The 16,727-nt window shown below is 37.6% G+C and overlaps 1 protein-coding gene across 1 annotated transcript in view; it reads left to right on the top strand.

Moving 5' to 3' along the window:
• The window catches only part of LOC113233928, a 33,024-nt gene extending 16,884 nt beyond the window's left edge, over nucleotides 1-16,140 (top strand). The window contains exons 12-21 of the mRNA XM_026469163.1: nucleotides 599-798; nucleotides 1,842-2,005; nucleotides 2,143-2,280; nucleotides 2,487-2,689; nucleotides 6,084-6,219; nucleotides 10,406-10,498; nucleotides 12,155-12,376; nucleotides 13,344-13,444; nucleotides 14,422-14,590; nucleotides 15,903-16,140. Coding sequence (XP_026324948.1) covers nucleotides 599-798; nucleotides 1,842-2,005; nucleotides 2,143-2,280; nucleotides 2,487-2,689; nucleotides 6,084-6,219; nucleotides 10,406-10,498; nucleotides 12,155-12,376; nucleotides 13,344-13,444; nucleotides 14,422-14,590; nucleotides 15,903-16,075 — 1,599 coding nt within the window. The 3' untranslated portion in view covers nucleotides 16,076-16,140. The remainder of the gene's footprint in view (nucleotides 1-598; nucleotides 799-1,841; nucleotides 2,006-2,142; nucleotides 2,281-2,486; nucleotides 2,690-6,083; nucleotides 6,220-10,405; nucleotides 10,499-12,154; nucleotides 12,377-13,343; nucleotides 13,445-14,421; nucleotides 14,591-15,902) is intronic.
• Nucleotides 16,141-16,727: the final 587 nt, after the last annotated feature.

Raw genomic sequence — 16,727 nt, forward strand, 5'->3', positions numbered from 1 at the left:
AAGAGAAACCACCCTGTATTCGCTTTGGGTAAATTCAAAGTAATCTAGAGTAGGAAATGAAAGTATTTTTCCGTACTTAAGTCGCGTAAATTTGTTGTTTCAAACAAACCAAGGTTTCGGGCCCTTTACAGGTGGTTACGGTTGATTGAGGTGGTACAGTCATCAACAAGTTTGGGATCCAGTATTGTCATTGATGAAAAATGCCAAACAGATATAAGATTGCAATACTAATTAATATGTTTTAATTCATTCTAATTCCATTATTAATTAATAATAAATTTGACTTAATAAAAATTCATATTCTTAAAATAAAATCATTTGTACAACGTAGTGTAGCGTAAATTGAAATGTATCTTTGTAAAATTAAAAATAAGGTATTTAATTAATAACTTTTGTATCTACAGTGCCAAAATAGGGTGGTTAGTATTAATATTATACTTTCCCACCTCAGTCAACCGTGACCATGGGACCTGTAAAGGGCCCGAAACGTTTCAAAACACAAATACACGCAATTTAATTCCGGAAAAATAGTTTCATTGCCTATGTGTAACAATCGCGAAAACCTAACAACTCGATATAACCTAGGGTATTTTTCCAGATGCTGGTCTGGATTTGGCTGGGTTGCCTTGTGGTTGCGGTATTTCTGTACTTGCGGCAAGTATATGGCACCTTTAAAAGGCAAGGTGTGAAGACATCCAAAATCATCCCGCCTTTCGGTACTATGACGAGAATTTTGTTACAGCGAGAGCATTTTACTGAACAAATTACTAAGACTTACAACCAATTTTCTGATCAAAGGTAAATCCAAAAATAATATACAAACAGTGTTCACGAGACGGTAGTTACCGTCATTATCATCATCAACCCTTTTATCTTACTGCTAGGTTCGGGTCTCCTCTCAGGCGAGTGTTTAAATCATAGTCCGCCACACTGGCTTAAAGTAAATTAGGGCGCGTGTCCACGCTAAGAAAAGTCGCCGGGTCTATGCAAGAATTCGTGTCGTTTCTACACACGATCTATGTACACTTGTCTACCCCCGAAACGATGCGCTCTGCCGCTACTGTGTGGGGTGAGGTCCATTATCAGTATACGATCGTTTATGCGCGAGGACGTTGGTGTTGCTTAGTAGTCAACGTATTTCTTCCCACAGTCGGTAGTAAAACGATTGCTACCTGGAAGACACGTTATACACTGACACATTTTACCCTACACACATCTGTCGCAAAGCATTCGTATCGTGTACATACTCATCATTTTCTCATCTGCAACAGACACGAAATGTTTTCGTGCCTGGATCCGACAAAGTTCTTGTCATGTACAAGACCATTCTCGTCTTTTTTTGGACAGGTGTGTAGCTTACCATCAGGCGCACATATTGTTCGTCCCGTCACTCAATAAAAAAATCCCAAACTCAGAGGTGCGAACCCGGATTCGAACCCACAGCCTTTGCTTGAGTAGCGGTAGGTCAACCCACTACGCTACCACGGCTTTTTTGTTTAAACATAAAATGTTTTGTAATTTAAAATAAATCGTAATGCTTGTATAGTCATTTATTGTTTTTGAAAAAGGTTTATCTGAATTGTCCTTTTCCTAAAAAGAAACTGTAAAAAATGCATATGGATATGCTGTCACACTTATATCGTAAAATATCTAAAACGGTCAATTAAAAAAAATATCACCCTTGTTGTAGTAAGACCATATCGCAAAATGACAACTTGTCCCATTCCCGTATTCTCCGTGATGTATCCTGTAAAATAATAATTCTTCTATTATGAAAGCTACTAAAAGCGTTTTACCGAATAAATGAAATAAATTTATTAGTATTCTAATGATTATTTCAGGTTCTACGGCGCGTTCCAATTCCTGACGCCGTTTCTACAGGTGAGGGATATCGAACTGATCAAGAAGATTACCGTCAAGGACTTTGAACACTTCCTTGACCACAATGTTTTCATCAATGAAGAATGCGACCCGCTTTTTGGAAGGAATCTTATATCTTTAAGAGGTAAGTACAATAGTGTATTATGCTATTGCCATGTTATACTACTAAACGCGGTTTCGGATTTTGTCTTACGATGGATGTAAATGTAAAATAGATGTGTGCAAAAATGCATTTTCAAATTTACGACTTTTGTTCATCAGGTCAAGAATGGAAGGATATGCGATCGACCCTCAGCCCAGCTTTCACCAGCTCCAAAATGAAGATGATGTTGCCACTGATGGTGGAGGTGGGAGACCAGATGATCCTTTCGCTTGAGAAAAAAATCCAAGAATGTAAACGTAAGTGGATTTTGGTGCATCGCGAAGACAGCGAACGCGCTACATGTGCGCTGCGCACGCGCTGTCGCACCCTAATGTTTTTTTGTTTTGGTGAAAGTTCTTGAATATCTTTTGAGGGTGGTAGGTGTATGCCTTTGGGATAATACCTTGGTATTATTTAACCATTTTGTAATGTCTGTGTAATTTATAGCTTCTTTTATTTGCAGAGGGTTATTTGGATATCGATGTGAAAGACCTGACAACTAGATACGCGAATGACGTAATTGCATCTTGTGTTTTTGGCTTGAAGGTGGATTCTCATAAAGATGAGCACAATCAATTTTACTTAATGGGAAAAAATGCTTCCACTTTCAGTTTTCGTCAATTACTCGTGTTCTTATTGTCGAATTCTTTTCCCAATGTGGCTGCAGTGAGTATTTTGAGTTTTCAATCAAAGTGTCTAAGAAAGTCGTTTAGAGAAATTAACATTCTTACAATAAATAACGCACACACTCAAAATAGCCTACTAGGGAAACCCTGTGTCGCGGGTGCCATGGACACACACATAGACAACCACAAATTACACCAAAACTCACGAGATAAATAAATGTAGACCATACAAATATTTCTCCCAGCCCGGGAATCGAACCTGGCACCTCTGCGTGGCAGTCCGGCATGGTAACCGTTCGGCCACGGAGGCAGTTTCAACACTGTCAAGTACATTTACGAATATAATTTATGTTGAGAAGAACAATATTTTTTTAGGATGCGTACAGATCTGACGAATGCGCCGCAAATGCGCCTGTTTACGAAAGACTCGCGAGCTGCACGCGAGTATTACGTTGTGCGCTCTATTTGCGTGCCGTTCGCACGCCGTTTGTGTTAACATGTATTTAATTACACGCATGCAGCACACGTGTGTTAAGTGTAAGAAACGCTCATTTACCAGCTTCGTCAGCCCTGCCAAGCCGCCGCGACAGCACCCATCTAAGTAGGACAAGCGGTATGACAACACATAGCTGACAACGCTTTGTAACTTCTATATATTAGGGGTTAAAGTATGAAATTGCCGTTTTATTGCAATAGTTCTTTGAATTTTCATAGAATCTTCATGGTTTGAGGTTTTCGAATGAAACTTTTTTCAAATGGTTTCTGTGATTTTTTTTTTTTTAATTTGAAACATTTGAATATCGACTTTCAATTGTTTTTGTTATTCAATTTAGACAAGAAAGATGGATACTGCGAAAATTCGAGTGATTTTTGAATACGAGTTCCGACGCGAAACTAACGCGGCAGAAACAGCCCGCAATATCAATGCTGCGTTTGGAGAGGGGTCTACTAATGAACGCACCGTGCGATTTTGGTTTAAACGCTTTCGTGATGGAAATTTCGACTTAAAGAACGAGGCACGAGGAAGACCGCCCACACAGGTGAATAACGATGAATTAAGAGAGATAGTGGAAGCCGATCCTAGTCAAACTACCCAGGAATTAGCGGCATGGTTTAACGTTACCTTACCCACAATATTGACTCACTTGCGTCAAATCAATAAAATAAAAAAATACGAAAAATGGGTGCCTCATGATTTGACTGATCTGCAGAAAGAAACGCGTGTTGAAACTTGTGTTGCCTTGTTGAACCGGTACAGAAATGAAGGAATATTGGATCGAATTGTAACATGTGATGAAAAGTGGATTCTTTATGATAACCGGAAAAGAAAAATGCAATGGCTGACCCCAGGTCAAATGCCACAACAGTGTCCTAAAGCAAAACTTACCAATAAAAAGGTAATGGTAACTGTTTGGTGGTCTCAGCATGGTGTTATTCACTATAGTTTTCTCCGATCTGGTCAAGCAATAACGGCAGATGTCTATTGTGCCGAACTCCGAACCATGTTGACAAAACTAGCAGTAAAACAGCCCCGACTCATGAATCGATCTTCACCATTATTGCTCCACGACAACGCGAGACCTCACACAGCACGAGAAACCATTTTGACCCTTCAGGAACTGCAGTTAGAAACCATTCGTCATCCTCCGTATTCACCAGACCTTGCTCCAACGGACTACCATTTTTTTCGTGATTTGGACAATTATCTACGTGACAAGAAGTTTTCTTCCCAGGAGGCAGTACAAAATGCTTTCACACAGTTTGTGCAGTCTAGATCGTCGGAGTTCTATCGCAAAGGCATTAATAACCTTCCCATTAGATGGCAGCAATGTATAGATAATAATGGCAACTATTTTGATTAAATAAATTTGTTAAAAATTTAAAAAATAAACAATTTAGATTTTCAGTACAAATCGGCAATTTCATACTTTAACCCCTATTATTACATATTTTAAGTTAGACAAGGTTGATTGTAATTTCGAATTTCATGTAGTTAGGTTGGCATAACAAATAAAGTATTTTTTTATAACAAAGTTCGTCTCAGTCACTTAATTCGTGCACTATGCGAGCAGCTCGCGCGCAGTGCACATGCAGTGCGTACACGGCGAATTCGCCAGATCTATATGCACCCTTGTGGAAAATAGTGGAAAACGTTACATTAATACGAGAAATAAAAATAAACTTGCTGTCCTTGACAGTCGTATTCGCATATTTACAAGGTCACAAATTAATTAACAGGGTAATATACATAAACATACTAAGCTTTTATAATAAGATTCCGGTTGATATTAAAAATTTACTATATATGAAGCTTCAAACCTTAACGAAACAAAAATTTTTTTGCGAGCCTGCTTACTAGGATGATAAAAATTCATAGTAATAAGTGGTATTGACCCGAAGTGGTTTAGCTCATGCAGGTTGTCTTGATCTGATATTTGAAATAAATAATCTTAAATGACAAATGTTTTTATACAAAGAGAAACGCCTGATGTTTCTTACTCATACTTCTCAGGAGAATCTGCCTTATGAGATAGTAGAATAGTATGATCAATATGACAACTGCAAGTGTATTATGGTTACCACCTATTGGTGGTGGTAATCACTTTTCAGCTAGACTAGCTAGTTCGACCTATCTCGCGGTTCTCGCGTATTCCACATGAATTTATTGTATAACTATAACAGAAATAGGTGAGGGAAAAAAGAAAGAAAGTACAGACTATAACAAAAACAGTTACAACAAAACAATAGCATAAAAAAGGTACAATAATATACAAACACCCCGTGCAGATTAGAACTTGTTAGTTTATTATTATTTGATTAGTGATCTTACCCCAAAAGGGCATAAAGAGCATGCCTGCTCGTCTCGAGAATTTCGTACGGAGTGATGACGGAATGGAGCAAAGTAACAATGGAGAAGAAAAAGAATTAGAGAACGATTCAAAATTTCAAAAGTAAGTGGTCAGGAGCCAGAGAAAAGAGTGACAAAAGAGGGGATGACGATGAACGAGGTCGCATCGTCACAGACCGGTTTGTCTGGCGGCTTCTTAACTTAACATCAAAAATACAATTTTTGGTGAATGAATTAATGTAAATTATTTCTATAAAATTACATCCTTCGTATAAAATAGTAACTATAAGTGAATGTGGCCATTTGCCGCTAGGTGGATCGGTCCGTCAGGCGGCTTGCTTGTTTGTTAATATAGAAGTTAAGTTTGGTTGATAATTCAATATATAGGTACTTTTTATGAGGACTTCGGTTCAATGGTTTGCGTGCGAACACTGGATGATCCGGGTTCGATTCCCCGTAGGACCAATTTGGGAAACGAACTTTACTGCATGTATTATCCAGAACAGTCAATTTCGTAGCTATGGTTACTCATAGTATAGGAAATTCCCTAGTTTGACCAAATTAACTAATGTGCTCATATTTTTAGATATTGAAATGGAGTATGTTCCCGGAGTCGGTGCAGAACTTCTTCAGGACGCTGGTGAAGGAGACGATGCAGAACAGGGAGCTCAAACATATCATTCGTCCTGACATGATACATCTGCTAATGGAAGCTAAGAAAGGTAACAGTGTTTTCGTTAGCTGGTTCAATAGTGTAGCGTCATGGAGTTCTACAATCAAATCCCGGTGTAACCAATTAAAAAAAAACAAGATTTAGGTTTGAATGTTTTAATTTGGCGGGTTACCTAACATACTTTATACCTAACATACTAAATAAAAATAAAATAAATAAAATAATATAAAAAAAAATACTTTAACTTTTTACTAAATTATTTCGGGTCTAGATATGTAATTTAGTACTGCCCCGAGAATTAATTTTATTATCTAATACGTACTCATTTATCTAATAAATGGTGTGACCTTTTTGGGTTCTCCGGTAAAAATGGGTGTTCCGCGGGGGTCAATACTTGGGCCTTTCTTATTTCTGATTTATATTAATGATCTGCCATTCTTTGTTAAGGACCATTGCGAAATAGTGTTGTTTGCTGATGACACATCCTTGATTTTTAAAACAGACAGACATGACATTAACTATGACCATATTAATGATACTCTCTCTAAGGTAGTTTGTTGGTTTAATGCTAACAATTTATTACTCAATGCCAAGAAGACAAAATGTGTTAAATTTGAATTACCCAACGTAAAATCGACTAGTTCAAGCATAGAAATAAACAGAGAAAGTTAGACCTTGTTAATAAAGCAGTCTTCTTGAGAGTGACCTTAGATAGTAAACTTCAATGGTTTCCACATATATCTTCCCTAGCCAGCAGATTAAGCTCCGCTGCATACGCAGTCCGCAGAATACGTGAGCTTACCGATGTTAGTACTGTAAAATGGTGAAATAAACCAGAGTTCTTAAGATGATCCCGGTTTATATTATTAGAAGTACCTCTCGCTACGCATCCTGAGCTACCCCTCATTACAAAAAAGCTAGACTAGATTACTTTAGTTACTTCCATAGTATAACGTTCTCATGTGGGGTAAGGCGGCAGATATTCAAACCATATTTGTATTGCAAAAACGAGCGATTCGTTCAGGTTTCTCTCAGAGAAAAGTTTAAGGAGACTGGTATCATGACTGTGGCATCACAGTACATTTACTCAAATATTTTATTTGCCCGTAAAAATATACATAATTTCAAGAAGAAAGAAGATATCCATAATATTAACCTTAGAGCTAAGTCCAAACTCATGGTACCCCGATTTCGTTTAACCAAGGTAAACAACTCTTTTATGGAGAACTGTATACGTTTTTATAATAAGATTCCGGAGCATATATTAAGTTTATCATTTCCTAAGTTTAAAAACTACATTAAAAATATTTTGATCGAAAAATCATATTACAAAATTGAAGACTACGTGTTAGATAAAGATATATGGAAAGACGACATGGCTTCAGAATCCACACAAATTTGATTCAAAAGTGTATTCCATAGCATTTAAGTTTATTTGAAAAGAGCAATCCCTAGAGTTTCTTGCTCGTTCTTCTCAGGGAGGTCAGCGTAGTGAACGAGCACTAGCTTAAATGTGACGTTTTCAAGTGTAAATTTATTTTACCTATGGAATAAATAATCTTTGACTTTGACTGTGACTTATCTTATTTAGCATAAAGACAATAATAATAATAATAATAATAATAACGCTCACAATCAACATAGCCCCGCACTAGGGAAACCCTGTGTCGCGGGTGCCTTGGACACACACATAGACAACCACAAATTACACCCAAACTCACGAGAGAAATCAATGTAGGCCATACAAATATTTCTCCCGGCCCGGGAATCGAACCTGGGACCTCTGCGTGGCAGTCCGGCATGGTAACCGTTCGGCCACGGAGGCAGTTAATAAATTATATAGGCAGAATATCTTAAAGGAAGATTCAGGCGTGAAGAGATATCTTGAAGGCATGCAGGATGGAGGTGGCTAGGGCAGTGATTGTATCAACACGGCTTTAGATTCCTCCGCGTAATAATATAATACGTAATAAACACGAGCGTAACTGCCACTTTACCCATTTCTGCCGCCAAGCGGTAATGCTTACATTATTGCATTCCGGTTTAGAAGGGTAAAATTACTGGTGAAATTACAGACACATTATCAACTTATATCTCAGGGTGACGGGCGCAGTGGAAGTGCCCATTAGATCTTTGCGTTTTAAAGCTCTGAGTGGCACTGCAACTGTTATTGACAGGCGTGTATCTTACCATCAGGTGCACGACTTGTCCGTCCCATTACTTGATAAAAAAAATATATATAATACATTGACTTACAAATAAATGGACGACGGGTCTAATACAAAAACCACGAAAAAAATGTCCGAAGTCAACCTATTTAAACGTAGTGATATGTAAAGGAATATGAAAAAGCTAAAATTACTACTGTCTAATTTTGCTTGCTTCGCTGTCAGTCGAACAAACGAAGACTAAAGCGTGAATGACGCTCTGTATACGATTTTAACGCCCTACAAGTTCGGACACTTTTTAGCGCGGACCCGACGTCCATATAAGTGTAAGTCAATGATATAATAGCACAATTTGTATTAACAACCTGATAGCGCGTTTTAGAAAATACACAAAAAAGTGGTCAATGCCATCTAACGCCATCTTACCTGAACTAAATAGATTATTGTATAAATACTGCCCTCCTTATCATAACTAACGTAATCGTTGGTTTTTCAACAATTTTTTAGCCGTAGCGCCGTCTACGAGAAATCAAGTATTTGAGCAATGTAGATTATTAAATATCATTCAATCAATCACAATTATTTACACACTATGTTTACATACTTCACTGATAGCTACATAAAAAAATTAAATCTTCATGGATACATCGCTTATATTACCTTAACCTGCACTATATCCATGCTTTTATGCAATTATTTTCATCAATGCTATTTATAATTACGAAGATTTCTCGTAATTCAAATGTACGTTTCAAAATGAAAAAGCAAAAATAACATGTGATATGATTACATCAATTACTACTTAATTGATAATATGAAAACAATGATAATAGCTTTCATTAGTAAAAATAAGGTCGTAGATAACAATGATGGATTATTAATAAAATTAAGTATATTATTACTAGTTACCAACCACAGGATTGATTCCATTGGTTATTAAAGCTAGTCGCGGCAATTTACATAAACTTACCAACGCTCTTGCAACTAATCTGTTCTCTAAAATGTATCACTGTAGACCAGAAACATTCTAGAGGTATTAATCGAATCAACTTTAGACTGGACTAGACAACTTTACTTAGCATTAGACTAAAAGCAATAATTTTAACATTCTATCTACTTCTTTTGATCTAGATCTTTTCAATACGAGTGTGATTTCGATGAGGAGAGCACCACACAAAAAATGCCCACTTATTTTTTATTACTCATAACGAGGTTTGCAACTGCGGTTGCATTTTTATGCTTTACGTAATATGTTATGTTCTATGCGATAGGTCAATTGAATTGGGCATCCTTCTCATATTTCTATTTGTGAGGATCTGTGATTGGCGCTCAGTTGTTATTATTATTACTTAAGTTAGTTTTAAGCTGTTGGTCTTCCTTTAAGATAAATAAAGAATGAAAAGGATACCTACGTCGACAGCTTCAAAACCGAATGCTTCCCTACCCATTAACCCAGCCCACCTCTTCCAGGTGGAATCTGTGGTAGCACGAGTTAACCCCAAAAATTCAGAATCGTTGACCCCGTATAAGGGCGCGTTCAAATTAGCCGATGCAAGCCGCGCAGCAGCCGCGCGGCGGCCGCGCGATTGTCACTTTTCATACAATTTCTAGAAGCGCTGCAACCGAGCGGCGGCCGCGCGACAGTCGCGCTGCTGCAGCGCGTCTAGAATTGTATGAAAGTGACAGTCGCGCGGCCATCACGCGGCCGCCACGCGGCTGCAGCGCTGCTGCAGCGCCGCTAACAGCGGCTGATTTGAACGCGCCCTAACACTAAGAAGTGTTGTATTGGGTCAATAAAGTGTTAAGTGTCAAGTTCTTAGGTTTTCGAAATTGTTACACATAGAAACAAACCGACGTTTCGGACCCTTTACAGTTCCGTGGTCACGGTTTGAAAAAACAAATATACGCGATTTTAATCCGGAAAAATAGTGTCATTACTTAAGAATCAAGTCAACCTATTTGTAATCATATTTTGCGTTGAATTTTTTCATCATATTTCTTGATACATGTTTCAAAGTACAAATTCGAACAATGTAAATATTGTTTATACATTTTTTTATTTTACAGGAAAATTGACCCATGAAGAGAAAGCAAGCGACAAGGACGTCGGCTTTGCCACCGCCGAAGAATCATCCGTGGGCCGGAAGCAAATAAACAAGGGTATGGTAAATCAAAATAGGCACAATAATTAATACTCAATATGGTTTAGTTAGTATTGACTTAAAACAATGTTATCATTCAGGAGAAGACCGATAAAGAAAGTTCCTTGACGAAATTGTGACTGAAATTGTTTCCGATAAACAAACTTTTGTTTTATTTTTAGATAAAAAATAAGTGCGCATTTGACCTCCATCTCACCTCATGGAAAGTGATGATGAGGTCGACGATGTAGCATGCACACCTAAATAATGCCTATTCACTCTCGCATTGAAAATTCCAAGTTGTAGCGTTCGGGAAACAAGTCCACAGGCAGTGAATTCCAATCAAAAAAATTCAAAAAAAAGGTGAAGCGAAACGTTTCGTGCGAATCTTGGAAACATCCACAACATAAGGGTATAACCCCAGCCCTCGTCTATATCCCCGACGATGTATAGGGGAATGGCGGAATCAAATTATGTAATTCCATCGCACACTCTCTGTGATATATCCTTTAAGAGGGAGCATGCCAAAACAGTTTTGACGTTGGCCCCGCCCAAATTTGTGAAACAAATATGTGCCTGAAGTTCGCGTGACTTGCGACAGAAGATGTTGAATTTTGCGCATTAAAAGTACCAAATTCGTTTAAGCGGAATAACTCTAAAACTAAAGGGATTAAAAAAAATCCGTAGTGACAGTTCTCGATCATGCATAAATATAATTAATTATCTAATTTTTGTCCTAATAACCTGTAGCATTTCGAGGATGAATCGAAAAAATGTGAAAATTAGAGGTCATTTCTTGATTTTTATCTATCGAGGAAACTTTATTGTTTTATGTTTCTGATTAGTGTCTATGCTTGAATATATCGTGTAGTTACTCATACAATATTTTATTTTTAACTTTAAAGTGGATATACTCCTCTAAAATCAAATCGAAGATTAGGAATTTTGCTTCTGCTCCCTCTTAAAATACCAATAAGCAGGCAACTCTACAGCAGTGTTCAAAGCACTGCAGCTTCGCCTCTTGGCACGCTTGTCTATTAAATCTAAGGTGACCAGTTGCTATTATGCAGTAGCAGTGCTCCATACACGACCGGACTTGTGTTTGGTACAGCTGAAGCAAATGTCCCGTTGTGAACACTGGTAACAACTTTACTGTCTGTAAGTATTTTAGTGCGAGACTATCAAATCTGGGAAATCTATGAATACGTTGCGTTGGTTTACTTATAAACTACAGCTATAAGTACTCTTCAAAACGCAATGGTCTCTTTGCTATCAAAGTCATGTCACTATCTAAAGCGAGTACGATGGATGGCGTAACACATCCCAAAGTAACTACAAAAGTTTTTGACAGTTTTTTTAAATCGTGAGTGGTTTGGCATTCTCGAAATAAAATATATAACCCTGTCGCTTCTTATAATGCGTGCTATAATATTATTTTTAAAATTACCAACAATATAATATTATAAAAGAAAAAAGTTTTCTTTTTAAAGTTAGCTAGTGGCAAATACCGCAAGGACGTTTTGGACAACCCATTATTTGAATTATCTTTGTAAGACGAAGGATTCTATGACTTACGAGCAATAATTCACAGGTTCATACTTACGATGAAAACCACTTAATTGATGTGTGTTTTATTTCAAAATGTTCTGTCAAAACTAGAATCATTCCTCTCCAGTATGGTCCGACGATGACCTATGCGCCCAAGCCGTCCTGTTCTTCTTAGCTGGCTTTGAAACCATATCCAGTGTTATGTCGTTCCTGATGTACGAGCTGGCTGTCAACCCTGACATTCAAGAGAAACTATACAAGGAAATCAGAGAGAACGAGGACAGCAACAAAGGACAATTTGACTATAACTCTATACAGAATATGGTTTATATGGACATGGTTGTATCAGGTAAGGGTATGACGAAAAACTTTCTTTCATATTCTTTACAACATTGAAATGTAACAAAAACCATATGTTAATCTCTTCTATATGATGTCATTGCATATTCTATATTTGTGAATTTTATTTAGACCAAAAAGACAATAAAGCCACCATCCGTAAGTCAATAACTCGTAGATACCAATTATTTAATGAGCTCACACTATAGTTTTATTGTGAGCAGTCGAGGAGTTGGATAGTCTGTAGACTGTTCTGGTTGCAACATCAAATCGAGGTTACCGTGTTATTGTAATGTCATAAAATTTCCATGGTATACCAAATTTCAAGTCGATCGCACAAGTGAAAATATATTAATTATTATTCATTATAATGACCGACAACCCGATACTTCTGAAAAAAGACCTTGAGGTCAAGCGATTCATTTCAGAGCTAAGATGCCACAGATTCTCATACACACAAAGGCTTCAAACTAATATGAACGGTAATATAAGGCAATTTTTAGCAGCAATGCAAACACGATGCAGTCGCTAATTGTCTATATTTACACACACGGGCGACTTTATAAGCTGCGATGCAAACGTGATACAAACGCGATACTAATGCTATGCAAACGCGATGCACGTTCTTAATTAATTAACTGATTTATTTATTTTATCTAAGTACTTATTTTACTTTTAAATTTACAATGATCAAAACAAAACAATGCGTTTGTATGGATGCAGTCGCGCGTTTGTATCGATTAAGTTGCGCGTTTTGTATCGATGCAGTCGCGCGTTTGGATCGCAGTTCAAACTCGCCGTGTGTAACCGCTCTGACTGTCCTCTTTTGATAAAAAGCCTTGTGGGTTAAAAATCAGCTTCAGTCATAATTAAGACACAAAAACGATTGTAAATAGCTGACGCCGTAGAACAAAAGTTATTTGTGTGAATTGCATTACTTTTGGAGTGCTACAAAGTATTGATTTTTTGTATTCCAGAAACAATGAGGTTATGGCCGCCCAACTTTAACCTGGACAGATACTGCAATAAAGATTACAACTTGGGCAAACCTAATGACAAAGCTACTCATGACTTCGTTGTAAGGGTTCAAACGCAAAGTATAATTGTTTGATTTCATATTATATTTATAAAAGTTCGTACAGGGAGGTACTGCCACCTTACTTCTTTCTATTGCCAAGCAGTAATGTGACCATAACTGCATTTTGACAGTATATATGTTACGCGATAAGTCCGGCAGCATTTGTGAACCGATTTTGATGATTCGTTTTTTGTTGGAAAGATGGTACCTCGGAATTGGTCCCGTTTAAATTTGAAGAAAATATTCCACCTCTAAGGGTGGTAAACTGGGGGTTGAATCCGGTTTCACGCACATCTGGTAACCGATTTCGATAAAATTTGGCAGATAAATGTAATTCCACGAACTTTTGAGTCGGTTTTATTAGTACTCCGTGTCGCGGTTGTCATGGACGTAGATAGCCACAAATTACACCCAAACCCACGAGGGATATAAATGTAGGCCATATAAATATTTCTCCCGGCCAGGTAATCGAACACAGGACCTCTGCATGGCAAATGAATATAGTAACCGTTGGGCCTCCGAGGCAATTATCATATATTTTAGTAGTTATATATCTCAGGGTGACGGGCGCAATGGCTGCCTTCAGATTTTTGCAATTTGAAGCTGACCGGCACCGCATCTGTTATGGACAGGTGTGTCGCTTACCACCAGGCGCACGACTTGTTCGTCCTGTCCCATGGTATCGTAAAAAGAATGTATAGTGTATTTCGTAATTACCTTCGTTGACATGAAGTCATTAACTTACCAATAAAATAAGTCAATGCAAGAAGTATACTACAAATTGTCAGCATATTTTGAACATTTTGCTCATTGGAAAAGCCAATGAGTTAAACCTTGCAAAGAATGAGTAAGATTTCATACTTTTGTATAATATTAAGAAATTACTTATGGTATGGAGTTTAAACCAAGAAGACCACAAACTTCCCTTAGTGTATGTTTTTATAATTTAAAATTTTCATTCTTATTTTATTCATTAGATCCGCGAAGGTGACGGTCTTCAGATCCCCGTGTGGGCGATTCACCGCGATCCTAAGTACTACCCGAACCCGGATAACTTCGACCCTGACAGATTCTCTGAAGAGACCAAATACAAGATTCAGCCTTTCACTTACATGCCGTTTGGACTTGGACCTAGGAATTGTATCGGTGAGATTTCGTATCTTCTATTTAAACGTAACAGTGTAAGCATTCTCTCAGAAACTTCAAATGCCGTTTACACTCGTGGTCATATATTTGTGTTACCGCGCTGCAAAAGTGCCTATTAGTGCACCTATTGCGGGATGTGATGAGGTCCATAGATGTTTATTACTGCTACTGCATAGTGAATGTAGCCAGTATTGTGTGAACACTAATGAGGAGGTCGACCCATGCAGGAAGAGCGTACAGGTTATTATAAAAATGTTATCGCACATTTACTCTAATAACACCAGCAGCAGTAATCAAAAATCTTATAATCATGGCATGAATATTAGATACTTTCATAGCAGTGGAGCTCTTTGTGATTGAGTTCAACTAGGTAAGTACAGCCACTAAGCTCATTACTATGACAGCATTTCTGCGTTCCGGTGGTGACGGGTAATGTTATTGATGAAATTACAGTAAACGGGAACTTTATTAATTTATTAACAGTGCCCCACAGATCTTCGCGATGAAAACACTGAGTAACACTGCAACGCGGTAAGTTGCAGTGCTGCAGGCGCACGACTCGTTGGTCTTGTCATAAAAAAACAAATGCTTTTGGGAAAGGGTCCCTCAGGCAGAGATAAGCCTGGTTTAAATCGGGTTAAAATCCATTAACAGAAATCGAGGGAAAAAACGATTTACAACTAAATATTTGTAAATGGAGTTTTGTTCTGTAATGATATTATTACAAAATGTTTATTGCTCGCTCGCATATTTTTCCGTTCTATTTAATCGATTCTCTTGAAAATAGCATTGAAATTATTTGAATTCCTAGTAGTAAGTGAGAGTCCACAGGATTGCATGATAGCCATTGCGTGGAGTTGCCTCTTTTTTACATTGAAATTCCTAATAAGTATGGAATTATGAAGAGTTCTCTCTTTCCTGCAATAGTATCTCGTTACTATTCGATTCAATACGGATTATCGATTGTATAGTATATTGTATAGTGTTATTATTAAACCTTCTCCAATATGCAAGTTTAAAAAGCAGTTTTCTTTTACCTAGTTTATTAATATGAAAACTAAATGCTCATGCTTCTGAACGATTCAACGTCTAAGCAGCTTGGCTTCTCGGGTAGCAGAGCAAAAATTTTCACTGCTCCAGTTGCCGTTCATCATAATCATTACCAGCCCATACACGTCGCATTACTAAGCCTGGATCACCTTCAAGGAGATGGTTTACGGCATACTTAACCACACTGGCCCAAATAATTGGCGTATCAACGTAGTGACGTAATAACGTCTCAAATCATACACAATCTGACTTTATTTTACAGGTTCAAGATTCGCCCTCTGCGAAGTGAAGGTAATGGCATATCAATTCCTAAGTTCCTTCGAAGTGTCGCCTTCGAAAAGAACGATTATACCTCCCAAGTTGGACCCGTCTTCATTCACTATTTGCATAAAGGGAGGTCATTGGATTCAATTGAAGGCTCGGAAAGTGGCATAAATGAAATGAAAACCAAGTGAAAACATGCAGATCGTGCATTACAACATGATCGCTGACAAACTCCTTATTTTACCTACAAATTGTAAATTAATTTTACGGCCTGATATTCCTAACTTAGGACGTACTGTAATTTCTTTGTATAAGAAATCTTTTCTTTTTATTTAATAAAAAAACATTTCAATGTTTTAGTTTCTTTATTAAATATTTCTTATTAGATGTATGTAGTTATTAAGTTTGTATTTCAAACTCTTCTATTCTATTGCCTGTCGTTTTACTAACTGCGTTTCGGTTTTGAAAGGCAAAGCCGTGTAGTCATTACCGAGCTGTAACTGTAAGGTAACATATACAGTAATGAGATAAAACGGAAGGGAATAGAGAGGGTAGTGACAAATATTTACTCACATAACCGTTGTACTTTTGATTTCCATGCCGTGGATCCCTTGTATAGTATCTTCACAATATATAAACTGGATGCTCTTTCGACGATGCCTCTCCTTGTCTTAAGAAATTTGTAGGTTCACTGGCCGTCTTCAAAGTGTGGAGACGGTCGTCTCCTTGATTCTCCTCTCTCGGCGTTGGCAATGGCTCCGCTGCTCGATGCGTTTCTAAGGGTCATTCTCGAACTCTACTCAATGCTCAAGTCAGGATTAGA

The sequence above is a fragment of the Hyposmocoma kahamanoa genome, unplaced genomic scaffold (assembly GCF_003589595.1).
Source record: "Hyposmocoma kahamanoa isolate Upper Pololo Valley unplaced genomic scaffold, ASM358959v1 80, whole genome shotgun sequence".
Classification (NCBI taxonomy): Eukaryota; Metazoa; Arthropoda; class Insecta; order Lepidoptera; family Cosmopterigidae; genus Hyposmocoma; species Hyposmocoma kahamanoa.